The 13,163-nt window shown below is 41.3% G+C and overlaps 1 protein-coding gene across 6 annotated transcripts in view; it reads right to left on the bottom strand.

Annotated features, from left to right (window-relative positions):
• dgkh (diacylglycerol kinase, eta) overlaps window positions 1-13,163 on the bottom strand; it is a 53,898-nt gene that overhangs the window by 27,213 nt on the left and 13,522 nt on the right. For all 6 annotated transcript variants that reach the window (XM_067604153.1, XM_067604154.1, XM_067604150.1 and 3 more), the window contains 3 exons: window positions 11,187-11,267; window positions 2,727-2,831; window positions 570-702 (listed from right to left, as the gene is read on the bottom strand). In XM_067604153.1, the coding sequence (XP_067460254.1) occupies window positions 570-702; window positions 2,727-2,831; window positions 11,187-11,267 (319 nt within the window). The remainder of the gene's footprint in view (window positions 1-569; window positions 703-2,726; window positions 2,832-11,186; window positions 11,268-13,163) is intronic.

The following is a 13,163-nucleotide window of genomic DNA, read 5'->3' as shown; positions in this document are numbered from 1 at the left end:
TTAAGACCTGCTATCTGTCGCTGACACTTCACACAAGCTAAAGGAAAGCAAAAAATAGTGTCAACCTCCCATGGCCCCTTCCCCTTAACACCCCACTTCACTGTTCCTTCACAGATGGGGTGAGGAGATGTGGTGTCATTCACACGAACAATTTCTTTCATGATGGGTGAATGGAGAGACGTTCTGATAACTTGAGTCAGTATGACATAAACAACATATTTCACATTTCAAAGACTCATGCTGGCTCCAGCATATCCAACCTGCTCCACTTGGACATTCAAACAAAGAGTTTTCTCACTTCAGCGACTCACAGGTCCTTACACAACCTAGTCATACACCTCACTGAAGGAACTATAGGTCTGTCGATTAACAGGGTTGTAGTTCCAAATGATTTGTTGCAATGCTACAGTATACTGAGAGTAGGAAGTTCATCTGCATGCCGGTAATGAGATGTAGAAATGAGTATGGGCTGCTTCAAAAGGCCACAGATTAAAGGGTGTTATGTAAGAAAAAAAGTGTGTGTATACTGACAGTAAGCATATGTCACGCTTGTGTCTGTGTGTACTTACCTTCACAGGAGAGGCCGTGAGACGTGACCCCAGACAAGCTATCTTTACAGACGTTGCAAAAGGTGGGCCGTGCATGGGAGCAGGCGTACCAGTTGTGCATCCCTGAGAAATGTTCCACATTAAACTGTGCCGTCTGGCAAAGGAGAGGTTAAAACAGGTTGGCAGCACTGGGATGACAGTCACAGAAAGGCAAGCACAGTGCACTACATCATCATAATGATAACAAAGTATACAGTGTCGTATCTACTGTAGGTTTTATTACAAATGAGATTAATTACTGCATATTACTCTTACTGGCTGTTGTTTCTCTCAAGTCTTTACTCAGTTTAACGTCATGAAAGATAAAAACAGAACATGCAGCACATGTCTACCTGTTTCTAGCAGCAGACACAAATCAACACATTTTCAGTCTCAGTTCATTCATTCCTTGTGTATAAGTTCTCCCTTATAATAACAATAATTCACCTTCTTTTAACGTCTGGTCTTACTGCTATAGAAGAGCTTCACAGTTTGAACATTTACACATTCCCAGTCAATATCTTGTACATTATAACTCTACAGCTCTCTTCACATAAAACTTTTTTTTTTTTTACTTATTCTTTATCATGAAACTTTGTTTATATATTTATACCACCTGTCTTTTGTGGTAGTTGTATTTTTATCACTTTTTATAGATACTTGTTTTTTTTCTCTTAGCTTCTATTTTTTGATTGTAATGCACCATTACACCAAGACAAATTCCTGTGTGAAAACTTAATAATAAATCTCATTCTGTTTCTCATGATGACACTACCTGGGAAACTGCCTGACATAAGGAAAGAATACAGCTCCACAGGGGAAACCCTCCACTGGCTCCACCAGTCATTAGTGTGACTCTGCTGCTCTACGACTTTACAAAAGTGACACCTGGTCAGGAAAATTGGATGCTTCTATACACACAAGTGTATGGAGAGCCACCGTGGAGTGCAAGCTAATGTGAGTAGTGTACTGTACAAGTGTGGGCGTTGCGTCTGCAGTAGTTGGCGCAGCCCTGGATACAGCTCGTGTTTCATAAGTAGACTTGTAACAGGTGCTTATAAACACTCAGATTCTTAGCGTGATACATAACAGAGCACAGTAATTAAATGCTGTTGTACTGACATCTTGGCAGGGTTGTGTGCGCATTCACGTGTACATATGTGTGTATCCTGTGGTGAGTGAGCTCTGGGGGTGCTACTGCATTGCAGTGCAGTAAGGGGGTGAGGGATGGGGTCTTATATAAGATTTCCCTCCCAAATCAAAGCTATTAACATGCAGTACTGCTTTCCTCCTGCACTCCCCTTCTCCCTGGGCTCGCCACAACCTGTCACTGTCAACACATAGCCCAGATTTAGACTCTTCTTCAACATTTACGGGTCTATTTTGTGTAAAAAAAAATGTCACAGTTGCACATATATCGTCATCGCCATAAATGTTTTCCAGATTCCAGAAGCAATGTCTTGGAGAACAAAGACGAGAATCAAAAGGGTGTTGTGGTAACTGAGTGGACAGCGGACACCATCGCTCCCTGTTGTTATCTAGTGAGTCATTAGAGTCCCCAAAATCAAACTAAATCAAACATGCTTTATGACAGTCAGCATGAGTGTGAGTTGTGTTTAAACTGTGTGCATGTCTTCTCGACTGTGTGTGTATCTCTTGACTGTAGAGTCGAGCACCTGTGACTGTATTTGTGCATCCATGCGTGCTTGTGCCTGTGTGCTGGTGCTCTGGAGCTCTGAATCTGAAGTTAATGGCTTCTATTATTGTACATCATGCTACACAACATGCAAATCTTATTCCCACTATACACACCCATCTGGTCTCACCACAAGACTAGATATACTGCTAGTGAAACCTTTTGTAACTATGCTACACTATCACTGTATAAGAACATCTTCTTGCAGGACTATTTGGGAGAAAAAAGCAACATTTCTGTTTTCAAAAAAGGATACGCCTAATCATAGATCTATTGTTCCTGCTGCACTATCTCTTATCACTCTCCATCTCTGTCTGGTTATGCTCTCCACACACATATAAACACACACACACACACACACACATACACACACACACACACACACACACACACACAAACTTGCATGGATCTGTCTATCTTTTAATTTGCAAAAGGGCTCTTACCTCGTAATGCTCTCTGGACTGGACGGACTTAAGCGAACTGATCCAGTCCTCCATCTCTTTCCTGTTCTCGGCACAGAGGATGAGCCTACGGAACGGAGTGATCACCTGTGGGGAGAGTGAGGGATATGTGCACGGGTGAGAGAGTGAGACAGATACTGTAGCTAGAGAGAGAGAGAGAGAGAGAGACAGAGAGAGTGAGAGATGAAGGTTTCCAGTGCTTTCCTCCTCAGCCTGCGGTGCCACTGAGAGGAGAGAGCAATCGGCTCTGTCTTTAAGGAAGAGAAATGATGAGAAGCCCCCTCCCTCTCTCTTCCTCTCTCTCTCTCTCTCTCTCTCTCTCTCATTAACTCTCACTCACTCATCCCCTAACACCTTCTTCAGTTAGTCTTTTCCTTCACTCCACCATTTGTTTCCCTCTCAACCCTCTCTTTCTCTCGCTCTTAGCTTTTCATGCTGCTTTGAGGCAGATATGTGCTGACAGGCGAAGCGCCTCAGTAAAGGCTAAGAGCTTCTCTCCCCCATCGCCTCCCCCTCTCTTGTCCTCTGTGTATGTGTGTGTGTGCGTGTGTGTGTATGTGTGTTTAAAGGACAGTCTCCCTGTAGATAACCCTACAGACATACAGCACCCTTTCAACACCCCATCACTTATTCATGCTCCCTCATCTCTTCTTTCTCTCCATCTCTTTCTAACTCACCGTGTCCTTATGTTATCTCTCTTCATCTTAGTAACAGAAGTGAATAGAGACACACACACACACACACACACACACACACACACAGATGGAAATATCACACTAATCATTATTCATGTATTAGCAGTGATGCTGATGCTCCTTTTCCTCTGTGAGAAAAGCTATTCATCATTAATTAAACTCTTCCACAGGTTACCAAACATGTTAACACAGATTCATGCAACATGATGAAAATGTTTTTTAAATGTTCTCTGAATTTGCTTGTTGACATGATTTGTTTGAACCGCCAATGACATCACTGTGAAAATATTGCGTGCTTAATCGAGTTCAACACTTTGAAGGATATTTAATAAGCCTGTCACAAATAACTGTCAGGGTAAAGTTTTTTGTAAGTACATTTTTACATGATGTAGATGTACATGTAGATGTAGAGGAGAGATTCAATGCTGGGCTGTTTAGAATACGATTTGCACAAGCCTGCTGAAGACACTTGACTGCACAAGACACTTTTTGAACTACAGCCTCTCTTCAACAGGAACAAAAAAACATGGAGGAAATATTAGTTAAATAACATTATCAGCGCAACAAAAAGGCCTCCGAGAGGCATAAAACAAATCAAGTTAGATTATTGCAGTACAGTAATCAAACAGGTCTCTTTAATATGTATTTAATTGACTGCTTCAATCACATCACACTCGACTGGACTGAGCTGCTAAAAGTACACTATAAAAATACATATTCAAGCAGAAGGCAAAGGAAACACAAATGAACACATAAAAATGTGTTGAATATAAAAGGCTGCTGCACTGTTGGTCTTCTGTCTACTGTTATGGTGTGAACAGAGAGTTTTTCTAAAGTCTTTTATATTTTGCTGCAATATTGTTTACAGCTGTTGCTGAAGTATTTTCCTAATATGAACTATTTGTGAGTACAGACAAAGTCGTCTGGCAACAGTTTGTGACTGCCTTAGATTTTACACCTGCTTTTCCCGGATGTTACATTTCAGATGCATTTTCCTTAGCAATGATAAATCAGAAGCTGTGGCTACCTGTTTAAATTTGATCTCAATGTGGCAAAAGCTGTTTGATTAATCAGCACCTCATGAGGGGACAGTAGAGTAGTAGACTGGTAGTAATAAATATCTCCTTTTATATGCAGGTATTACTGAATTTTGCATTCATTTTTGTGAATGAAGATGTGAAAAGCTTGAACTATAATGAACTTCCCTTTATACGGTCTGTTTCTCTGAGTGCTGCACACCATTTGTTGTGTTCTTTATTTATTTCATTCTGTTCTTGAATTACGCCCATTTTGGCAATAATTGGATGAATGAGTAACAGCCCAGTTTACACATCCTGTACACTAAACACACAGTTATCAGTCAAAGAAATGTGGAGTGAAACGGTGAAAAAAAAACTGTATTTTCCTTTTCCTGAATGATTTAGTGGTGAAGTAAGTCAGTTTTTCAAAGGATTATTTCATTCTCCTCCACATCATTCCCTCTTTCTGTTCAGCACAGAGGCCTGTTCAGACTAGCAGCACCTGAGGCTTTTATAAGGTGTGGAAAACAGCAGGTGCAAAACACACACCAACATTACTGTGCATGGGTGTGTGTGTGTGTGTGTGTGTGTGTGTGTGTGTGTGTTGGGGTGTTTAAGATACATCTGCTGCAACACAGCTTACTACTGTAGCTAGCTAACCATCTGGTATTTAGGCACATGTTACCAACAAACAAAGCTCTGGTAGAACATGACATATGTGCATTATTAAACAGATAAATGATTGCCTCCAAATTCAAACGGTGGGGTCAGCTTTAAGGAAGTAGTTTTATTTTACCTCTTCTGACATGTTCCCTTTGAATATGATAAGGATCATACACACATACAGTATATAATGTAGTATAGGCTACATAGTTATACAGCTGGCTTGACTCCTGTCCTCTCACCTCACATATGCAGCTGTAAAGAGACAAGGAGCAGCAGGATGTAAGTAATTTTCAATGGGAGTCTGTTACATAAGAAGGCACCAGTGTTAGAGGTGTGAAAATGCAAAGCGGCAACAGGCTGAGAGTTGTGAAAACTGGGCATCAACTTAGATGAAACAATATTCTCCCAAAGAGAACAAATACACAGCAGATGACAGTTCAGTCGCCCCAGCAGAGCTAAAAATGTAAATAATGTGTTCGGTGCACACAAGGGTGCAATTATGCATCTGGTTATATGGTTACTTTTTTTTTTTTTTATAAATAATTAAATATGTGACAACAAAAAGCAGTATTTACAGCATATTTTACTATTTCAAAAGCTAGGAAATTATGCAGAAAATATGCCATTTTAACATCAGAGTCTGGTAACATGCTGCCTCCCTTCAAAGATGGACATTTTAAATTATTTTCTGACATTTTATACTTTTACTCAATGATTGATTGAAAAAAGTATTTGACAGTTTAAGCAATGATGAAAATAATTGTTAGTTGCAGATTTAAGTGAGATGAAACTGGGGAGTGGAAGCTGATCTGTTTGGTGTATAGCATCTTTCCATTTTAACATCTGGACAACGAATTAAACAAATAAATTCAACGGATTAAACTCTCATTTATAGTTCTTTCTTTCCGGGTATCAATCAGCATTGTCCCCACCCCCTTTCAAATAAATACATATAAAAAATTACAAAAAAAAAAAACAGTTTCCTGATCAATCACTCCTGTAATCAATCCATTCCAAGACCTCTAATCAATATCAGGTTACTCCTGAGTCCTAAAAACAACATGCCAAGAAAAAACATGTCATGTCCCTGTGAACTCTGCTTGTGCGTATGACGAGTGTGTGGGTGTTGTTTTGTGTGTGATATTTGTCCTTTCCTTGCCCTCGCTTGATATTAAAGCTAATCACATCAGCATTCTTCCTCCTTTATTATATAAGTGGAGACAACGACTCCCAAATTAGTGAGGGTGTGTGTGAGAGAGAGTTTATTCAGCTGCTTGTATGTTGTGGGTTTCCTGTACATATTGAAGTCTCAACCAATCAACCATTACTGTAATAATCTTTCACCTTGTAACCCAACAGCAAGTCTGTTGTCTTCCTCTCTGCTCTTGCTTTCTCTCTCTTCAGAGAATTGTATGTTTTTCTCAACCGTAAATCACAATACAGGCTTCTACCAGGAACTGCGAGGATTAGTGTGCATGCGCATGTGTGTGCGCGTGTGTACGTGTGTGTGTGTGTGTGTGTGTGCATATATGCATGCACATGGGCAAATTGATCCCTTTGGACATAGATCATCCTGTCTTTCTGCTTGTGTCCTATGTCTACATGTCTTTGTAACGGGGTAGTAATAAGATTGGTTGCCAGGGGAAACAGGGACAGCCGTTTCCAAAAATGGCTCTAGGCATCCCTCAAGTATGGAAAATCTCTCTCCATGACTGACCTTCAGATCTGTATATATCAGATGAGTGTGTGTGACAAATGACAACAAGTTACTCAGCACCTACATCTGAAAGTTATGGGAACATTTAATCGGAAGTCTCATTAGTTGTGATTTTTTTGGAGAGAGGAAACCATCAACAACTAACTGGTAATGAGGGACACCTGTCACTGTTTTTACACATACACACACACACACACACAAGCAAAGGCACATGATTGGCTACAGCGGTACAGCACAGGTACTCTATCCACTGGGACCTGCAGCACAACAGCAGAGGAGGTGGAACGGAACAGTCACATCTGCTCGGTCCCTATAACACACACGCACATACACACACTCACACACACAGTAATTGTCTGCAGCTTCACATTAACACTTATTAACTACACAACAAATCAGAGCACTGATGTACCACTGATACAAGTGCACAATTCAAAGCTGAACTGAATTTCCATCAGATTCATGTCATGGATTTAAAGTGAGCAGTAATAACCGAGCCAATCCAATAAGCGTGAGTGAGTCAGTGAGAGAGGCGGTGCGTCCCTGCTGAATTTGTAATGATTTCTGGGTTCGGGGTGGGCTGAGCTCTCCCTCACGTGGACTTCAAGGTGCTCCCGCTCCGCTCTACAGCGACACTGCCTCATCCTATATTCACACGGGCTCCTTTCCTATGTGAGAGCGAAACAATGGCTCAAACAACAACAAAGATGTGAGCGATGAATGGATCCATTGATCACATATATGTACGCCTACATATACATACACAAATAAACACACACATAACAATTTCACACCTATATAACTAATCAGAACTGCTCTTTATACATTACAGCTGTTGCATTTCTTTTTTCTATGTAACGGTGTGTATTTGTATTGCACCTGTTACATAAACAAATAATAACATGATGCCACATATACCTTGTTAAGTGACAAGGACCGAAAAAGCAGTAAGAGTGAGATAATAAATAATAATAATAAAGTCTAGTGGCATTAAAGTATTCCCTATGTTGCTGGTAGGTCCCATTCTTTCTAAAGGAGAAAACACATGCATGCACGCTAACCACTCAGGGCAGACATCTGCAGAGCTCCGAACACAAATGAGCATGCATCGCTATGCATCTTAGTCCTGGCATGAGCTCGTTCAAAGCATCATATCACTCAAAGTAACACCAACCTGCATAGAGGACACCAGCAGCATCACTCATCCTCAGAGGACCGACCAACAAACAGACACACAGACAGACCCAGCGGGACAGACAGACACACAGACAGAGACTGGAAAATACTCCGCAGAGTGGGAGCAAAGCTCTGCAATGCCTCCACTGCAGTGATCTTTCTCTCTCCCTCTTTCTCTCCCTCTGTTTCACCCCCCCTCTCCTCTCCCTCTCTCTCTCTCTCGCTCATGATCACATAACCTGTCCGATGAAGCCTGGTCTCCCCCTGTCGGTGTGCGTGACTGTGTCTGGGTTGATGCACATTCCAAAGATTTGCATGTGTGTGTGTAGCTGCTGCAGGTGAATTACCATTCAGCAGGTCGCGTTACCTTCGGTTTTGTGTTTCACCGCTCCTTCCCGCTCAGTCCCATCTGTCTTGTCTTTGTTTCCTCTCCACTCTCCCTCTTTTCATGTGCATCCGTCTTTCCTCTCCCGACTCTCAGTGCTCGCTTGTGCTTCAATCTCGCTCTGCCCCTCTCCTTCTCTTTTCCCCCCGGGAGTATGTGTGCAAGTGCAGTCAGTGACGGTGTGACATCACTCCAGGATTTCCTCTAGTGCGGTACCTTGCTGTGTCTTTTCCTTTGTCATTTTAAACTGTTCTGCTGTCATTCCCCATCAATCATATATGTAATCTGCTGTATTCCTGTCATTCCTTTTATTTCACCTCCATCTGAGTATACATGTCTCAACTGTTTGTATCTCCTTTGCTCATCCTCTCCCTCACTCGCTCCTGTCTTTCCTCTTTCATCATCATCTCCTCTCCTTCACCTTCCTCTCACCATCTCTGTGACATGCTGATGCTCATAAGGACATGTTGAGCTCCAGACCTTTATAACTCAGCTTGTTTATTAACTCTGCATCAAACACACGCATACAGTCACAACTGTACACACACGCAACAGGCACATTTAATCTTATTTATGAATCTGGCAGACGTTAAGCCATCCCAGGCAGTCAGTGAAGCATTTCAAGGCATTGCTAAAAATAGCTGCATGCTCTCCTCTGGGCACTGTTCTCCTGCCTACCTCCTCCTCCCCCTTGTTTCTTATTATAGAAACACCCAGGGAGAGGAGAGACATTTATAGAAAGGACAGGGCACTACTAGCTCTTTCACTGTCTGTTTGCATCCTCGCTGCTCGTAATACTCATGTTCATTTGCCTCCACCTCCCACACACACTCATCCAGCTCAGCTGCTCATTCTTTTCCTGAACAAGCATCCATTCATAGTAACATCACTCATTCTCTCCTGGTAGATGTGCTATGCGCAGCATGTGAAAGAAAACATACAGTGCATGCTGGGAAATGTATTAAAACATCTTAATATAATTAGGACTGATATTTTTAGGTGTACAATATGCTAGGTGAATCATTATCCTTGAAGGGCGAATCCTGTTTCTTGTAAGCCCTGATGGATCTCCAGCTGCATGCGTAATGGCTGTGAGTGCTATCCACTGTGACTGAATGCAGACTACTGTTCATTAAGAAACATAAGTATCTGCCGTCAATACGTAATTAATAGGAACTCCATGGAATAACGATGACATTTTTAAAAAACATGCATAAACCAGCTTAGATCATCCCTGGGACTTGATTTAGTGCTAAGATTAGGACACGATGTCAATCAGAGGGCTGCAGAAACACTGAATCAACTTTGGACGTACATTTTGCTCTCCAATAGGGGCAGTAAAAATGTAAGTATCACAAAAATGGAGTGACACTCAGATTTCGATGCCGTTCATTAAAGCTACTATATGCAAGTTCTGGAAACCAAGCTAGTGCTAGCATGAGACCAAGCAGCAACTACCACGGCTTGAGGATGAAGCCAACGCTGAAGTACCAGAAAATCCCATGCACCAGTTGAATCCAATTCAAAAAGTGACAACTTCTCTCTAGAAATCCTAAGTCAATCATTTTTTCAGTGAGTCATTATGGTCTCTAATAAGTGTGCTGGTGGTCATTTGGAAATTATTGCTCTGTTTATAGGATTTGAAGACTTATAGTAATTTTGATTTCTGCAGTGTGGGCGTTGATTGACAGCTGTGATTGACAGTTCGCTCGCCTGCTGCTCTCCCTGGCTCTGGGACTCGCACTGAGTCGGATTATTGTCGCAATTTTTCAGTAAGTGAAATGTTACTTGAGTAAGATACATGCCCTGTTACCACAATTTAGCTAAAGTAGCTATCATTAGTCGGCTCCAGTGCAAACCAACGGGTGACGTCACACCTTGCTTCATCCATCTTTATATGAGACTCAAGCACAAACCACTCCACTCCTCCCTCCTCTCCCTCTCACTACTCCATTGCCACCCGCCCAGCCCTCCACCTACATCCTCGTGATCGCACACACCTGATGTGTTGCTTTCTCTATGGGGACTGGAAGTAAAGGAGCGCTTCCATTCGACTAAAGCAGATACTGGGAGCCAGTGTGTAAGCCATAGTGATGTCTTCCAGCAGGTAATGCTAGCCTAGAGCTTCAGTATGAGAGGAGTAGTAGACAAGAAGTGCATTCTTGTATTGATTGATACCTGTGAGCTCCCTCCCTTGACTTTGGCCTTCTCTGATTGGTTAGAGAGGCGAGGCTAACTTAAAAAATTGAGAAGGGAATATCTCTGTATTGCTGCCAGGCTGTTCAATGAGCCTGTGTTACAGAAGCCTTTGACAACAACTATCCACATTAAGATATGCTTTGGAGCATAGTTTATAGTTCAACTAAATATATGAGAAAATGTACATACTGTAGCTTTAAATCAACTGTAATCAGAAAACAAAGCCATGAATTCAACTGACAACTCACAATGACTTTAGTAAATCAAGATGGCATCTATTGGTCAGTCATCCAACCTAAAACTGACCAAAAGATGCAATCATGACAGAAATAAATTCTAATTTCCATGATGATCCAGGATCTGAATGTATTTCAGTTATCATAAAATGACACTATCACTATGGCAATATGGGGATCTAGACTGCATACATAATGTTACTCACCAAAGACATGCTGTGACACACACAGTCTCATTGCTTAACACGTGCCTCTGCCTGTGATCCCCCCCCACCCCACCCTCTCCTCCACTCCCACCCGCCACCCAGTGTGTTTGTGTGTGGGTGTTAAGACAGCAAGATGCACTCACTGTGAAGCTGTTGTTGACATTCTTTGTGCTGGACTCTGCAACGCTGGCATCTGATAGGTCCACCTCGTCAAAGATAAGGGACTGCAGAAAAGAGGAGGTGAGAGAAAAGAGGAAAGTCCACAAAAAGGTGGACAGAAAGACAGAGGGCACAAAAGAGAACAAGAGAATGAGACTTTGGACAATATTTGCAACGTAGGGTTGTACTTAACTTATTGTAACTTGTTTACTAATGAAGAGAACGGTGACTGGCTGTGAGAGAAATGTCTTGTCATGGCCACAGCAAAGCAGACCTAGAATGGGCAGATGAAACCTCTCAGTATTAAATGGAAGCTAAGGCAAGAGTCGTGAAAGACATGAAAGGGCAGTAATTAAACCCCATCTAAACAAAAATGTACATATTTCATATTAAAATCGTAACCCACACTATTGTTTTGCAGTTACATACATTTTTTGAGCTTCAGATAATGCAAGACTTCCAAAATACTTCTTAAGACTGGAAAATGGCACTAAATGAGTATGATTTATATCCTATAATTTACTGAAAATGAGACAATGTAAAAGGAAGCTGGAGGAATTGCAGGGTTTAGGAAAAATAAAGGAAACAACAGATGTGCTCTCAGCTTTTGCTGAGGTTCTGACCCACGCATGTCATGGAGGGCGTTACGTTATGGATAAACAGATCTAAATTTAGCAGTCCGTTTAGAGGTTTATTTTTGATGAGGATGAGGAAATAAACTCCCCTCATAAAGAGCATTGTCATTCTGAAAGAGACTGTCATTATTAACCTCTTCAGACCAATTACTTTCCACTCATGCATACATGAGTCTGAATCAACATGTCAGCTCATGTCTTCATTAAGTTTTTTTTATGTCTACTACAATGGACACCAAAACTGAGACAGTTTGAAAATAATTGAAAAGTTACTGTGGATTTTTCTAGTATTTGGTTGTTTTAATGCAGTACTCAATTTCTTTAAGATCGTCTTTTACGACAAATTAAACTCCTCTCACTGTATTCTCTAAAATTGAAATATTATGGCATCAGTTTAATAAAACATCAAATTAATATTGTCACCAGTCCTGTTTATGTTGTTCTAGATGTGATGTCCATTGAGATTGAGAAAAAACTCTTAAAATGAACTTTGAACATGGTAAATTTAGGACAGAAATATTACATCTACTACAAAGAAACAAAAGAAACAAGGTCTACATTGATAGAAATTTATGTTTAAAAGCTGCAAACATTTCTCACTCCATGTCCTGTTTTGTCTACCATCTTTGTCTTATGTCATGCCTTAATCTGTTAGCTCATACAATGAGTCAGAACTTGACATTTAACGCTTAGTTGAGTCTACTTAGTCACTTGACAGCAGTCAAATCTTTAAAAAATGTATTTTTATTGGCTGAGCCCCATAAATATTTGATGTCCATTACAATGGATGTGTCTGAAGGGGTTAAGACAGTGTAGATGGGAAACTGATTGCTCAGAAACGTTCAGATCAAGAACAATGAGTCCAATTTGTCTGCTCCTCTTGAGGATAACTCAGTTTGTTCCATCTGCCAGGAAATGCACTTCACCACAACACAACAGCACTACAAATCTACGCTGTGGCTTTCCCTCTGTATTTCCTTTGTTTTGATTCCTAAATGAGAATAGTGCGAAAACAACATGACAGTGAATGCTAATATGTTTTATTGAATTTCTATGTGGCGGTAGAGCTGGAGCCATCTCTATCCAATGGAGCCAGCAGACAGACAGAAAGGAGAGCCAGAGTCTACAAACAGGAACATGATATCCTAACAGAGCTGTGATGCGTAAGGCACACAGCTGAGCTCTTAAAGAGCCGCAGGCCAAAAGCTGATGCCGTCAAAGGAATGCCCTCTGACTGTGTGTGTGTATGTGTGTGTGTGTGTGTGTGTGTGTGTGTGTGTGTGTGTGTATGTGTGTGTGTGTGTGTGTGGGTGTGTGTGTGGGAAG

This window comes from Thunnus thynnus, chromosome 11, assembly GCF_963924715.1.
Source record: "Thunnus thynnus chromosome 11, fThuThy2.1, whole genome shotgun sequence".
Classification (NCBI taxonomy): Eukaryota; Metazoa; Chordata; class Actinopteri; order Scombriformes; family Scombridae; genus Thunnus; species Thunnus thynnus.
This window is presented reverse-complemented; position numbering and strand designations above follow the sequence as displayed.